We start from the raw sequence: 14,848 nt of genomic DNA, 5'->3' as shown, positions 1-14,848 counted from the left end.
ACGGTACCACATCGCCACCAGGTGAAGGCATACCAGTGGACAGAGGGTTCATCTGCTGGACCTGCTGTTCCAGTTGTTAGTTCCTACAGAACAGCCAATGGTAGGCCCATCACACACAAAGAATCTGATGATAGGTGAGTCGTCAGAGACCTGATAATCAGACACACTCAGAACATACCAAAGGAGACAGAAAAGACTTAGAAACAGTACAGACCATATCCACGATATAAAACAGAATATCAGTTGTATTGCACTTTGTTTTCAAGTTGCACAAGTTATATATCTCTAGCTTCTCACACAGGGCATTGTGCACTTAGAAAACACCTCGACAAGTCAAAGATATAATGGTTAGTAGGATGGTAAGGGCATAACTTAAAGATCCTGGGCTGGCTGTGTGAAGATGCTGATGCAACCCACATGCTTCCTCTGGCACTTCACTACAGACCAATCCTTGTGTAACTGTGGACCATGGAAAGCACCAACTTGTTGATCTTCTCTTTCACTCAGCTATTGGTGATTGCAATAGGCTCGCTCCAGAATGACCAGCTTGCAATGGGGCATTACCCATGCATTTCCTCAGCTTCTGCCCTTCTTGTAATCCTCTTGTGAATCAAAAGCCAACCAAGATAGGATGCTATGACCAGAAGTAAGACTAGGGTGGGACGTAGTGTGCCTAAGCGAGGAAGTAAATGCTTCTTTACCAACTGCCTTGCAGAAAAAACTATCTCTGGGTGATGCTTGCCTTTCTTCTGGGATCCTTAGTGCCGTAAAACAATTTAAAGATGGTACGCAAATTGGAACACTGCCTAATTTATCGTAAACAACACAATTCATAGTAGAGGTCCCAGTACAGAGAAGTGTTTTTTCTACTCTGGAGGAAATATGACGTAAGGGATGAACATGGATTAATAGGTGCAGATTTTAAAACTATCCCCATGGATGAAACCCAGGCACATCTGGGGTAGTTGATTAGAGGGTAGCCGGACCATCGTAAAGCAGAACCTATTGTTCATGTGACACCAATGGAGACCTTTCCTGGATGCACCCCTCTATCGGCCTGCAAGCTATTGTAACTGCGGAAGTCTGAGTCACCTGCAAGCCCTGGAGATGGTAATCCACTAATTCATCTCTGTCCATTGCAGTTGGACATTGCATTCCTATCCATCAGACCTGCAGACACTGCTAGGCATTTATATAGCCCTTCACTGTGTTGCCTTATATACTCTATTACAATAGTTTATGATTTCTAAACTAGTTGTTTTGTGTCTGTTTTGCTTCACAGATTAGGGACATTGGTAGTGTATAAACTTTACACACACATGAATGTCAATTAATTTTCACTTGCAATTTGTCAGCATGGTGGAACAACTTAACTCAGTGGTTAGTTGGCCCAGCCACACTTCCAAGTGGTGAATTTAGTTTTTCACTATCAGGACATGTATAACTTAAAAGTACATGTCCTTTTTTTTTTTTTTTAAATGTACTTAAAAAAAAATTTGGGTCCTCTTTTTCTACTCTGGCCACGTTGTAAGAATAAGTCGAGAGTGAAACACTACCTCAGTGATCTGGTTTGGAAGGCATGGAATAAACCTACCCACCAAATAGTGAAGTCGAACTCTCCTGGACCCACTCACAGAGACCATTAAGGGTAATGTTTTGCTGCACCGGAGTACCCACAACCTGGGCGCAGTCTGACCGGTCTGGGTTCTGCCAGCAGAGATGAAGGGGATGACCAAAAGCAGCGTAATCATTGGACCAAATGGGGAAAAAAAACGTAATTGGTCATAAACTATGCCCATTTCAGAAGGTGCCAAAATGCTCTTTTGTTAAGATTTCCAGATCTTAGTAGGTCGAGTCTCAAGACCTGTAATATAGAAGCCTGCCAATTGAAAAAGGAGGGAGGAGCAGAGTCTTTCCATTTAATACAAATTTCCCTCCTTTCCAGAAGGATTGCATAAAAGAGCAGGCTTTTTGGGAGACCAACGACCCCTTCCGTTACTCCAAAAATTATTAAGGCCGGGTTCAAGGTGACCGGACAACCCAGCCTAGCTGTAAAACATATACTAATGGAGTACCAGAAAGGCGTTAAAAGTGGACATTCATAAAACATGTGTAGATCAGATGCTGCAATTGCCCCACATCTTGCACAGGAAACTGGACCGTCTGTCGAAAATTTAGAGAGCCTTTGGGGCGAATAATACGCCCTATGCAATACAAAAAGATGGTTTCTTCTGAGCCATGCTGGTTTGACAATATCCCATAACAGTTTAAAAGAGGAAGTCCAAGACTTCCCACCTCCAGATCAGGAAAAGATGTCGCACATAGGGTTTCGGGCAGTTGGAAATCGCCATCCATCTCCTCCAGAATTAAATGATACCAAAATGATACCTCCTTCTTTGTTGGGGTTTTGTCAACCAGTTGGGATTCCACCCATGTAACGCCACCTAGTTGACATTTAGACCTATGGGTGACCTGTGTACGTGCCCAACTAGCTATTTGAATGTATTTGAATCTAGAAAGATTAGGGCCAACTGCAGCACTCAACGATTCCCACGGAATTAGAGCTCCATCAAGGAACAAATCGCCCCAAACTGCCAAACCGGCCTCCCTCAAGGGCAAGGCGAGACTGTCCATGAGTCAGCCCGGGCTGCCAGGTGAATCCCATAAGGGCGCTCTGCTTGAAAAGTAGCCCGTCTTAGTGATAGTATTAACCTTAGCCCAAGTTCTAGCCAGGCCCTGCAAGACCTTCAATTTAATTACTTTTTTTAAGTTGGGATTTCCAAACTTAAAAAGGACCCAACTCTTCCTGTGCAAAATCTTCACCGTTGAGCATGGCACTAAACATGTCCCCAATCCCACAACTAGTGGGTACTTTTAATAACATTCGAGAATGACTAAGCTGGAATGCCCAGGCGTATAATTGAAGTTCTGGGGCTGCCAACCTCCCCTTTTCTCTACGTCGTCTTAACTTTTTCCAACTTATTCTCACGGCGCGCTGGGCCCAGATAAAAGAGTTGATATCACTCTGTAGTTTAACAAACAATGAAGGTTCAAAATAAAGAGGAATGGTGTTAAACAAAAAAGTGATTATTGGCAAGACCGTCATCTTAATGAGGTTTACCCTTCCTATGACTGATAATGGTAGCGAAGCCCAAGACTTCATAAGTTGTCGACACTCCTTAGCAATACGAGAGAAATTAACGTTGACCAACTTATTGAGGTCTTGAACAATATCCAACCCCAAATATCGCATTCGTAAGCTTGGTTGAACCCCAACGGGTAAGTGCTTGTGGTTCCAAATCATAATCTCCGTTTTAGAGGCATTAACCTCGTATCCAGAGATATCGCCAAAATCCTGGGCCAACTTAAAAACAACCGGCAGGGCAGAGCTAAGGTCTGAAGAAAAGATGAGAATGTCGTCGGCGTACAGGGCCACTCTCTTATTCCACCCCCTGTAACTAAAAGAATGGATGTTAATGTCGTCCCTCAACCGCTGCGGGAAGGGCTCGATATACAGGTCAAACAAAAGGGGGGAAAGAGGGCAGCCCTGCCGCGTTCCACGCGAGATGTTAAAGGGGTCCGTCAGTGTACCATTGACCAACAAAGAGGCTGTAGGATTCTGATAGAGCAGTCTCACTGCTCGGCGAAAACCCTCTCCAATGTTAAATTTATCTAAGACCCCCGACAGGTATGACCAGTTCACCCTGTCGAAGGCCTTGGTAGCGTCGAGGGTGAGAACAGCTAGTGGTAAGCCGGCCTGAGAGGGACTATCGATGGCTCCTATAAGGTCATATGTCAACTCAAAAAGTTGTCGCCCTTAACAAAGCCTCTCTGGTTTTGATGTAAGATATCCCCTACCACAGAACCCAATCTATTAGCCAAGATGGAAGCAAATAGCTTATAGTCAGCATTTAAGATCGAAATTGGTCGATACGACCCGCATGACGTAGGTAATTTGCCTGGTTTTAAGATTAAAGTTATTGAGGCGTTGTCCCAGGATTTTGGTGGTGCCATCCCTTCCTGTAAAAATTGATTATATTATGTAGTTAGAAAAGGCGTAACCACCTGTTCAAGAACCCTATAGATCTCAGCAGGGAGGCCGTCTGGGCCAGCCGCCTTCCCGGACCTACTACTCTGAATAGCCATTTTTACTTCTTCCTGAGTGATCGTTTGGTCTAGTAAGATCGATTGTTGTGGGGTCAGTGAAGGTAGCCATTCATCAACAGTCTCTTGGTCAATAGTCTTATCCTCAGTGTAAATTTCTTCAAAGAATGATCGGAAAACTGCCCTAATATCCTCATCTGAAGAATAGGACACGTCGTCCATCTTAATTAAACCAATGTTATTACGCACCCGATCGGTCTTGGCTTTCCATGATAAAAGCTTCCCTGCCTCTTCGCCATATTGAAAATGGGCGATTTTGCTTACTTCCCACCTTTGTAAAAGACGGGCTTTCAGAAAAAAAAAAATAATAATAATTTCAAAAATAAAATTAACAACAAAAAAAAAGTACATGTCCACATTTGATATACACTGCACCCTGCCATTTGGGCTGTTTGGGTCCTGCCTTATTGATGACGTACATGTAATAAAAAGTTAGTTTTGAGCCAGCCAAGAGGTTTATCTTGCCTGATCGAAATGTCAGTTTAAAACTGCATGCACAGTCTGCAGCAGTAGGTGTGAGACAGGCTTACAAGACAAGGCTACTCAAGTGGGTGGCGCAATGAATGCTGCAGGCCTACTAGTAGCTTTAATTTACAGGCCTGGGTACATGTAGTACCACTTTATTAGAAACTTACAAAAATGTGCCAATGGGGTGCAAGCCAATGTTACCTTTAAAAGACAGAGCACCAGCACTTTAGCACTGGTTAGCAGTGGTGAAGTGCGAAGAATCCTAACGCCAGCAAAAACAAAGTCAGCAAAACAGGAGGCTGAAAGGCAAAAAGTTGGGGGAAAACCATGCCAATGATATCAGGTCCAACAGTGACCTACAATTTGGCAAGAGGCATTAGTGTGAATTGCGCATACACCATTCCATCCCCTCAAAACTACAGTCGCACAGTACATTTCACTCCTCGCTACCTCCATCATACCAAATGCTGTCGGACGTTGCTCTGGATCAGACCAAGAAAGCTCAATCGGACTGGACTATTCACTCAGGTCTTGCGGTTCACTGGCCTTTCTCAGGATCCTCAACTTTTCTTTTCCCCAAATAAAGAGCACCTAAGGTACCACATAAAAATGTTCAGGGCTGTACTGTTGCCAGGTGCAGGTGGGAGGGTGACCAGACCGACATAATTGTGCATCAATCAATCAGGGTTCTTATGGAGTGCAGTTAATCACCTGCTAGGGTCTCAAGGCGCTGGGGGGATGGAGGGGGAGATTCTGCAGTTCAGTCGAAGAGCCAGGTATTGAGGTACTTCCGCAATTGAGGCAGGTGCATCAGGTACTTGGAAACAGATGCATGTGTAAAGCTGTGTGCACATGCTATCTCAAACAGAAAGCAAATGTTGTGACCCATGTAATGTCCAATGTGCCCTGAGCACCCTACCAGTGGGTGCCCCCCACACAGAATTGAAGTCCATACTATTAGACCACTGAACTGAAAAACAATTCTCCAAACTTCTTTTTCGTACTCTGAAATCCTTTCAGTAATCCATATCAGTAAGTGGTGCTTGGTTGGAAATTAATTTCCATGGTAATAAGACTATTCTATTTTAAAGATCTGTAACTAAAACTGCTTAAAATAGTGGCAACAGTTTTTAGCCTTGAGCTAGGGAATGAGTCGCTTTTCTGGCTTTAATGAAGGATATTTCATATGATAATTGCAGTGGCGCTGTCTGCTGTGTCTACTATTATTTACTGAGATTTAATTTAGGGTGCACATTGTTTTCAAATAAAGATTGATCCATATGTATCGTCTGGGTGGTTTGCAGCGCTCTACCTTCCAGGAGACTTTGATGCTTTGTGAAGACACTGCCTCTAGCTGGACATCCTGAGGTGGCCCATCTGGAGCTGAAAAGAAAGAAAAAACATGTTTCAAAATTCACTACACAACCTACAAACACACTGGAATTCGCATTGTGTGAAAGTTGTGGAAAGCAGGGAGAACATGGGCGCTCTCGTTGAACCCATTGCCTCAATCTCCCATCAGTCACTTCCTTTTCTCTCCAACTCCAAGTTTCAAGGTTATTTTTTAATTTTATCATTACGGAAGTCCAAAGAGGTCCACATAAAATCGCAAAATTACATACATGTAAATAAGATAAAATTCTAATTTACAATTAATAACACATGATGAAATATTCCACCCGTCATGAGATCAGAGAATCATAAACAATGTCCTAGGTTAAAAAAAAAACTTTCATCTGACAGGAGTCTAATAAACCGCAGCAGGCTATGCAGAGCAAAATATAAAGTGATTTTCGTGCCATTAGTGCAAGGGTTTAAAAAATATATTGAAAAGAGAATAATTTATATGCCTCAAAAATGCAAACAATATCAATAGCTAATACATAATAGATAAAAATCGCCCACATAAGAAAATATCAGCCCGTACACCATACAGACTGATGTACCTTAATTTAATTTAAAAAACATTCAAAAATAAAAAATTCTATAACAAAATATTGTATTAGGAGGATCATAAAGTGACTGTATTGGTGCTGAGAGGATCGTGGCTGTCCTACTCCCTATCCTGATCAAACTGCCCGCACCTCTTTCTTCAGTATCGGACTCACCTTTTCTTCAGAGCTCTGTTACCTTGTCGCTTAAATGTGTGCAATACAACCCCCGATAAATGCAGGAAGTAGTGCATCACCATGATTGGGCGTGGCAAGTGTATTGCTTACCTTCCAACATACAGAGAAGCCTTCCTGAGTAAGGTGCCCAGTTTTCCTTTCTTACAGATTTTTACTGATAATTACAAATGGAAACAATCTATTTTCCTCCCTGTACTCATTTGCTAAAAGGAGAAATACAGAAATGTGATCTTCTTTGAAGAGTCTCTCGTGGGCAACACATCAATAGTTGTACATGACTGTTACAAATAAGGTGTAGAATTTCCTAATGAGGCTTGAACAGTTGATAAAGTCCATACGTTCTAGTACTACTCTAAAATGTTAATGTTTTCAGATACTGTTTTTTTACATAATAGTACATGAGTGCATATTAGCCAGTTAATAAACAATACAATATGCAAGTTGCACCGTATTTTGTTCAACAACCAAAAAAGTATGACCAGATACCAACAAAATGAGATCAAAAAATAAATATGATAAATCCATACAGAAATGCAAAAACAATACCATACAACTAGGATCCCTAACCATTAGCTCTCCACTTTTCTGATCCTGTGGTGCTGGGCCTTAGGCCCACATGGTGTAAGGAATCAGACACACGGACACCAGTTAGGGGATAGCAGATCTGGCCACGAGCACGTGCGCTCTGGCTCTTTTATTAACAGCGTCACCTGACCCAGTGACGTCTGTGGTGGGTGGGTGTTTAGTGTAGGGTTACATATACACAACTAGACTGTGTCCTAGCAGGACACTACATTCCTCCCAAACTTTAATGAAAGGAAAAGCGAATGTCCAACCTGCAAGAAAACAGAACAATAACATTTGATAGCCCCAACAGATCTTCTTCAGGCGATCAGCTGGGAGAATGTTGAAAGTTCCAAAACTATAAAATCAATCAGATGAGCTTCACCTCGGTGGTGTACTTCAGATCATCCGTGTCTTGCTGTGTTGACGCTTATATACAGTGTTCATCACTTGGAGCATTGGGAGCAGGATGGGTGTGACCCTTGAGGGGTCTCGCAGGTGTTCCTAGACCAGTGGATGACAACGCTTGTCGGTTGTAGGAGACGACTCTGTCACGAGGGGTCTTTCTTTGGATTTGCTGATCTTGATGTCTTCACATCTCCGTCCGGCCAAGTAACTTCCGACTTGCCTTCCTTGCCAGACTCCTCTCTCACTGGAGCCTCGAAGACTGGCCTCTCCGGCTTGGACTCTTCTCTCACTAGAGACGCTGGGAGGACCCTCTTGCCGGACACGACGGGACCGGGTGGGCCGTGCGGGCTTCGCATGAGCCGCGCAAAGGCGTCGCTGCCGAACTGCCAACGGACTCACCGCCAAGTCTCTCATGATGTCCTCGGGGGTGTTGATGTCATCCGCCAGGATGGTCTTGCCGTTAGGACATGGGTTCAGTGTCTTCAACAGACCGTTTCTCGGTGCCAGGTGATTACCTGGGGCCTTCATGCTTCCTGTTGCCTGTCGTGGAGCTGCCGCTGCTGCACCTCTCCCATCCGGATTCCTCTCTCACAGGATATGCGGCCGAGGCCCTTGTCCCCTGGACCGCCACTTGATCGCGTGGGCTGTACGGGTCGCTGCCGAACTTCGGACATGGCCACAGTCGAGTCTTGTGTAGTCCACAAGGGTGGATTGTCTAGTGCTCGGGTATGCTCTGCTTCGGTAAGCTTCAGGTTCACGGGGCACCCATGCAGTTCATCAGTGGTTGGTCTCTTTGAATGCAGGTGGTAGGGATTACTGGGATCCATGCGGATGTTGCGATGTTCCTTGGACAGCACCGATTTTCCTGTGTGCTGATTGTTACGATGCTCCTTGGACAGCACCGATGTTCCTGTGTGCTGTAGTTCTCTCTCCTCCTCTGTGGAGTGATATGATTCTCCATTCTTCCTCTTCGTTCACTTCCTCGACGCGGTCCGGTCTTCTTTCTTGCTTTCTCACGCTAACCAGGATTCTCCATGTAGCGGGCCCTCTACATGTCGTCCTCTTGGTCTTGTCCATGTGGTAGGACACTGCCTTCACTTGGCTTGGTGACTAGACCTGTCATCGTATCTTCCTGTCCCTTCTTCCTTTTCTTTATGGCGTCGCGCCCTTTCTTTCCATGTTCCTTTTTGCGACGTGGTCTGGTCCTCTTGCTGTCGTTGGCCTTCCCGACCAGTCTTCCCCAGGCGGCGTGCACTCCACCTGTTTCGTTCTGGTTTGGGCATAGCTCTCCGGCATGGTGTTCTTCTCTTCTCTGACTGGGCCAGTTGTCGCGATCTTCTCTGTTGTTGCTTTTCTTTCCTTGGTGACCAGACTGGGTGGTCGGTTTTCATCTTGGGCATGAGTTGTCATGCTGTGCTATTTTCTTTGTGGTCGCTATTCACCGTCACGGTGTTTTGGCGTTGGCGCGCTTTGTCTGCGCGGAGGAGGGTTGCGTCACCGCTCCTGGTGCAACTCTGGTGCATGCTGCCATGCGTGCTGACGATGGCGCTCCGGTTGCTGCGAGACATCGCTGTCTCTGTTGGGGACCTTTGTGTGCTGTCCCGTGGCGTTGGCGTGTCGCTGTGTAGCGTCACCCTGGCGCTCCTGATTCTTGGCACGTTCCGGCGCAGTGCTGCGCGGTCCTGTTGTGCGGGTGTGTAATTCTTGGACGCTTGTTGCGAGTCGTTGGGTACTTGCTGCTTTGGCTGTTGTCAGGGACTTGCTGCTTTGGACCGTTGGCGGGAGTGGTTGATGCTGCGGTGAACACCTGTGGCCACAAGGCGTCGCTGCTCTCTCCGTCGTTTGCTCTCGGCAGTCGTTTCCCTGGACGTTCTCCCAGTGCTTGGCAGTCGTTTCCTCCAGACGTTCTGTCAGTGCTTGGATGCTTAGTGAGGCGTTCGTGCCTCTTTCCCACGTCGCGCTGGAAGTGGCATCTGCAGACCCTTTGCTGGTGTGTGTGGGTGTCTTCTGCGTGGTTGCGCACTTACTTGCTGCGTGGTAGTAGATTCTAGTTGTGGTTGCATTGCGTTGCGCATTTACTTGCTGCTTGGTTCCTCGGGGCGTTACTCAGTCTGTTGCCCCTTGCTGCTGTTGACCCATTGTGGGTTTGTGCAATGCTTGTTTTTTTTTCTCTTTTAGTGGGTCACAGTAACCTGGGACTGTCTCTGCCTGATTGTCCCTGAATGCTTTAGTCCATACTCGTTCTGTGGTATGTTTCTTTATTGTGGGGTGCAGTTGCTCAAAAGTGCCACTAGATGGCAGTGCTGCATAGATCCTGTTGGTAGTCTGCGTCTTTGTGTGTTGCTCTGGGGCTTCGTTCGGATTTTGTTGCAGATGGAGCTGAGCTGCCAGTGCTGGGCTGCGTGGACGACAGGTAGGTCCTTTTTTTTCTTATTACTTAATTTTCAGGAGGCGGGCCGGCACAGGCATTTCCTTTGCAATGGCACCCGGGGGGAAAGCATTTCTGTGAGGTGAAGGGCACTGTTGGCAGTCACTTTTCCCCGGTCCCTGCCCCTCGCAGCAGGCAAAAGTGTTCACGGGCTGCGGGGGAGGAGTCACCCTGATCGGCCTCGTAGGGGGTGGCTGGCATGTGTCTGGGAGCCACTCGCTGTTCAGCTATGCTCATTTTATTAAGGCTGGGAGTTACCGGCCGCTCTGGACGGCATTGTGCTGCGTCTTGTCTCTCACCTCCCCCTTAGTGCGGCAGCTTTCCTGATTCACATGCTGCCTGGGGGGGGGGGGGGGGGGGGGGAGTGTCGGTGCTGCTCTCCGGTCACTCTGCCTTGCCGCCTCTGTTCCTCTCAGTGGTGATGCAGGCAGTCACCACGGGAGGGCTTCCTTTAGCTCCGGTGAGTGCTGCTTTTACCGGCTACGAGCCGGGCGTTGGGTTTACATTTTGTTTTTCCTCCCCCACCGCGGCGGCCACACGCTTCACGGGGGTGGGTTGTTGGCGCTGATCCTCAGTTTGTGGGCACAGTCCGCCTTCCGGCAATGTGGTAAACGCAGCGCTGGGGTCAGTACACTCGCGGGTGGGCTCCGCTTTCTTTAAACGGCGCCCCGCTGCTTCCCTCACGGTGCGGGCGCTCCTCTCGTAGTTTGTCCACCCCGCCGCCGCACTTCACACACGCGGCGGGGGAGGGGCGCTGCAGGCAGGCCGCGGGTGGGCTCCGCGAGTCTCGCTTTGATGCAGGGACAATGGCGGGCACCCCTCGCACAGTTTGGGGCACAGTTTGTGTTTATAGCGGGTGGACTCCGCTTCGGTGCACAGTCTTCTGGGGGGAGTCACCTCCCGCTCCCGGCTCACCTTCGGCCGACGGGCCAGATCCTGGGCTGCGGTCGCGGCGGGTGGGCTCCGTCCGGCCGGTGCACCTCTCCGGTGGGGTCTCTGCCTCGCGGCCGTCTCAGGTGGGCACTGGGCGGTCCGCTCGTCCCTGGAGGTGCGTGTTGGTGGCGGCCGACGCGGGTAGGCTCCGGTCGGCTTGTCCTTGAAGGCTGGTGCGGTGGGCCTCACGGTCGCTGCAGGCTGCGGGGCTCCGACGTGCCCACCGGCTTCTCGGCGCTGCTGCGCCCTGCTACAGGGGGTGCCCTGCAGGCGGGCAGCTCTCTCTTCCTTTATCCGGGATGAATGGCAGTGGCACGCGTGGCTTCACTACCGGCCTCGTCGCCAATGTGGTGTTGGGCCTTAGGCCCACATGGTGTAAGGAATGAGACACACGGACACCAGTTAGGGGATAGCAGATCTGGCCACGAGCACGTGCGCTCTGGCTCTTTTATTACCAGCGTCACCTGACCCAGTGACGTCTGTGGTGGGTGGGTGTTTAGTGTAGGGTTACACACAGAACAACTAGACTGTGTCCTAGCAGGACACTACAGATCCTTCTTCAGGACTGGCAGAATTGTTACTACATAGGACTCAAACTGCCCTCCACTGATGAGGCACAACAAGGCTGGAAATAGTTTGGGTTTTGTTGATTTCCTGTTCGCAGGGCTCCTGCCCTGGCATATTGATCCCAACCATGCCTTGTGCAGCAAGGCTAAGAATAATTTAGAGAGACAGTTATGGCATGGATGAGCTGTAAACGGTGGACTGAAATGTGGCCAGAATAAACAGCAGTGACTGAGATTACTTTAAGCATTGCATTACATCTGTCAATTTTTGTGCTGTCCATGAGAGTCTTCTTAGGTAAGAACTGGATGCCCGATGTGGGTCCTGAGCTAGATGTGCTATAAGTCTCAAGTTCCACCACACTGATGACACCCAACATGACTGGAACCAGTCTGGAGTTTCTTCTGTTCAGTGATGCTTCAAGGGTTGCATTGATCCTAATGAAAGAAAATGCCCCATGCCCTCAGTGAAGTGTAAAAGTCAGCCTTAACTGAGGTGCAGTGGGGCCCTCACACTGCTGCCCTGGTGACACTGCACCTTCCGCACTAATGATAGCTATGCCATTGCTTGTATTTCCTGGACTTGACAGTCTGGTCTGAACTTGCAGACGTGCCGGGACATGTGTATAATAGCACAGATGAGCTAAAAAATAATGGACTAGAATGTGGCCCAGAGTAATTACCAGCACCTAAAAATAAACAAATCATTCCATACATCACTTTTGTGCTTTTTAAGTGGTACTGGTAATGTAAGGAAAAGGCAAAGCCTCAGCAGGATGCACAACAATGACATTTCAAGGCTGAATGTGTTCTGGATCAGAAGCCCTGAAGAAGTGGCACATGATTTTATTATAGGCACACACATGATACTATTGTACTCTTTAAATATGTGACAGAGCATGTTTCATCCACAGCCTGAAGAAATATGATCACATCACCCCTTCCTAATGGAACTCCATTGGCTCCCCGCGCTGGCCCATGTCGTTTATAAAACCATTAGCATTATTTACAAAGCCATTACGACCAGCACCACGGCTTATCTTGCAGACAAGCTCAACATCTACTGCGGTTCTTGCCACACCTGCAAACAAGACACCATCAGATTGCAGAAGAGGAAGTGTGTAAAATAAAAACACAAGGAAGCAGGGCTCTTTCATCTATGCACCCAAGATCTGGAACAACATTCCCAGGTCCATCAGGACTACCCCAATGTTGCTCCAATTTAGGAAAGAGCTGAAGATGTACCTCTTTAAGGAACAATACATCAGAATGCATTAAAATCCCACAAACCAGCTACCTCTCCTTGTCTTTGACCCTTTATAGCGCCCAGATGCCTTTTGGCTAATTAAGCCGCCGATCTTTCCCAAATCTAAGTGAGAAAAAACGGGGCAGAAAAAAATCAGACCACATTGGAGGTTATTTCACTGAAGTGCCACAAGCATCTATTTAAGCCTTATCACCAAGAACGGTACAAAAGGGGGTGGTGATGGACGGAGCATCTGAACCAATCAAATACTCACACCCAGTCAAAAGATCTGGGTTTAATCCATCACCGTTCTTTAGCCCACTCTGCCACCCCAGTTCAGACATGGCTATATGCAAATCAGTCTGACCCTGTGCCTCTTGGGAACAGTCCAACCCGAACTGCCAAGCCATGTCTTCCCTGGACCGGAAACAAGCTTCCGAGGACCGGTTTCTGGCATTCCAGCCGTCTTCAGCCCGGCTTGCTTGAATCCAGTGGCAAAGTGAGCAAGGGACTCACGTCTGAGCATACCCTGCTACACTTATGGCGGCCAAAAGCGGTACAAAGGGGGTGGTGATGGACGGAGCATCTGAACCAATCAAATACTCACACCCAGTCAAAAGATCTGGGTTTAATCCATCACCGTTCTTTAGCCCACTCTGCCACCCCAGTTCAGACATGGCTATATGCAAATCAGTCTGACCCTGTGCCTCTTGGGAACAGTCCAACCCGAACTGCCAAGCCATGTCTTCCCTGGACCGGAAAACAAGCTTCCGAGGACCGGTTTCTGGCATTCCAGCCGTTTTCAGCCCGGCTTGCTTGAATCCAGTGGCAAAGTGAGCAAGGGACTCACGTCTGAGCATACCCTGCTACACTTATGGCATCCCCTTTTGTATCGCTTTATCACCAAGAAGGCAGAAGTCCTAATTATGCAGAAAAGGCAATTATTTCCAGCCACTAGTTCACTCTGCGATTGAGATAACTTCCCATCCATAGCATTCCTATGCATCTATCACCTCTCCAGCCACCTACTTGCCCACCCACACTCTGAGGCCTCATGACTTCTCGCAAAGATATATCTGCTGACATCTGAATACCTATTCATATGCTGATTTAGCAAGGGCCTTAGATACCTTGGACTGATGAAATTAAAATGTAATTTATACCGCACACTACTACCCAAAGGTGTCTAGGCACCAAGCTTTAATTCGGAGGAAAATGAAGAAGGTTTACTTGTTGAACAGCCAGGTTTTTTAAGATTTACAGGAGAAAAGTAGATCAGATTTTTTCTTAAGGGCAAGTGCCAGAGAGTTTCAATGCTTGGCTGTGCCAGCCCCAAAACTTCTCCCCCACTTCCCCAGGAAGCTGTTTTGACTTTAGGAATCAGAAGACTGAAAGCAGATGAAGAACGTAGATGTATTATGGGGCCATAGCAGAGAAATTTGTGTTTGAAATATTCGGGACCAAGACCATGTGGTGCCTTAAAGGCAATGGAGAGGGACTTGAATTCGATCCGCCTTTTTATGGGAAGCCAGTGCAGCACTGGAAAAAGATGAGAAATACCGACTGATGTTTTGGTATGGTGAGCAGCAGACAGGCGGCATCATTTAGCAGAACCTGCAGCTTCTTCACCAATTTGGTCTGAGCGTTAAAAAAAGTGGACTGCAGTAATCAATTTTTGACAATGTTATTGCAGAAATAACCACTTTCTGTAGATCAAGAGGGATAAAAGGCAGGACTTTCCTGAGAGTCTTTAACATAAAAAGCAGGCTGATATTATAAAGTTTACTTGGCCCTCAAAGGAGAGTTTGTTGTCAAAATAAACTCCTAGGTTTTTTACCTTATTGACTGTGGTGGGAAGCTGTCCTATCTCATGTGGCCACCACTCAAGCGAAAAAAAGGAGGTATCCCTTCCAAACAGCAGGACCTCTGTCTTTCCAGAGTTCAA

At 47.3% G+C, this 14,848-nt stretch overlaps 1 protein-coding gene across 1 annotated transcript in view; it reads right to left on the bottom strand.

Annotated features, from left to right (window-relative positions):
• The window catches only part of DSCAM (DS cell adhesion molecule), a 959,122-nt gene that overhangs the window by 261,333 nt on the left and 682,941 nt on the right, over window positions 1–14,848 (bottom strand). Inside the window, exon 16 of the mRNA XM_078656818.1 lies at window positions 5,945–6,015. Coding sequence (XP_078512944.1) covers window positions 5,945–6,015 — 71 coding nt within the window. The remainder of the gene's footprint in view (window positions 1–5,944; window positions 6,016–14,848) is intronic.

This window comes from Lissotriton helveticus, chromosome 8 (genome assembly GCF_964261635.1).
Source record: "Lissotriton helveticus chromosome 8, aLisHel1.1, whole genome shotgun sequence".
Lineage (NCBI taxonomy): Eukaryota > Metazoa > Chordata > Amphibia > Caudata > Salamandridae > Lissotriton > Lissotriton helveticus.
This window is presented reverse-complemented; position numbering and strand designations above follow the sequence as displayed.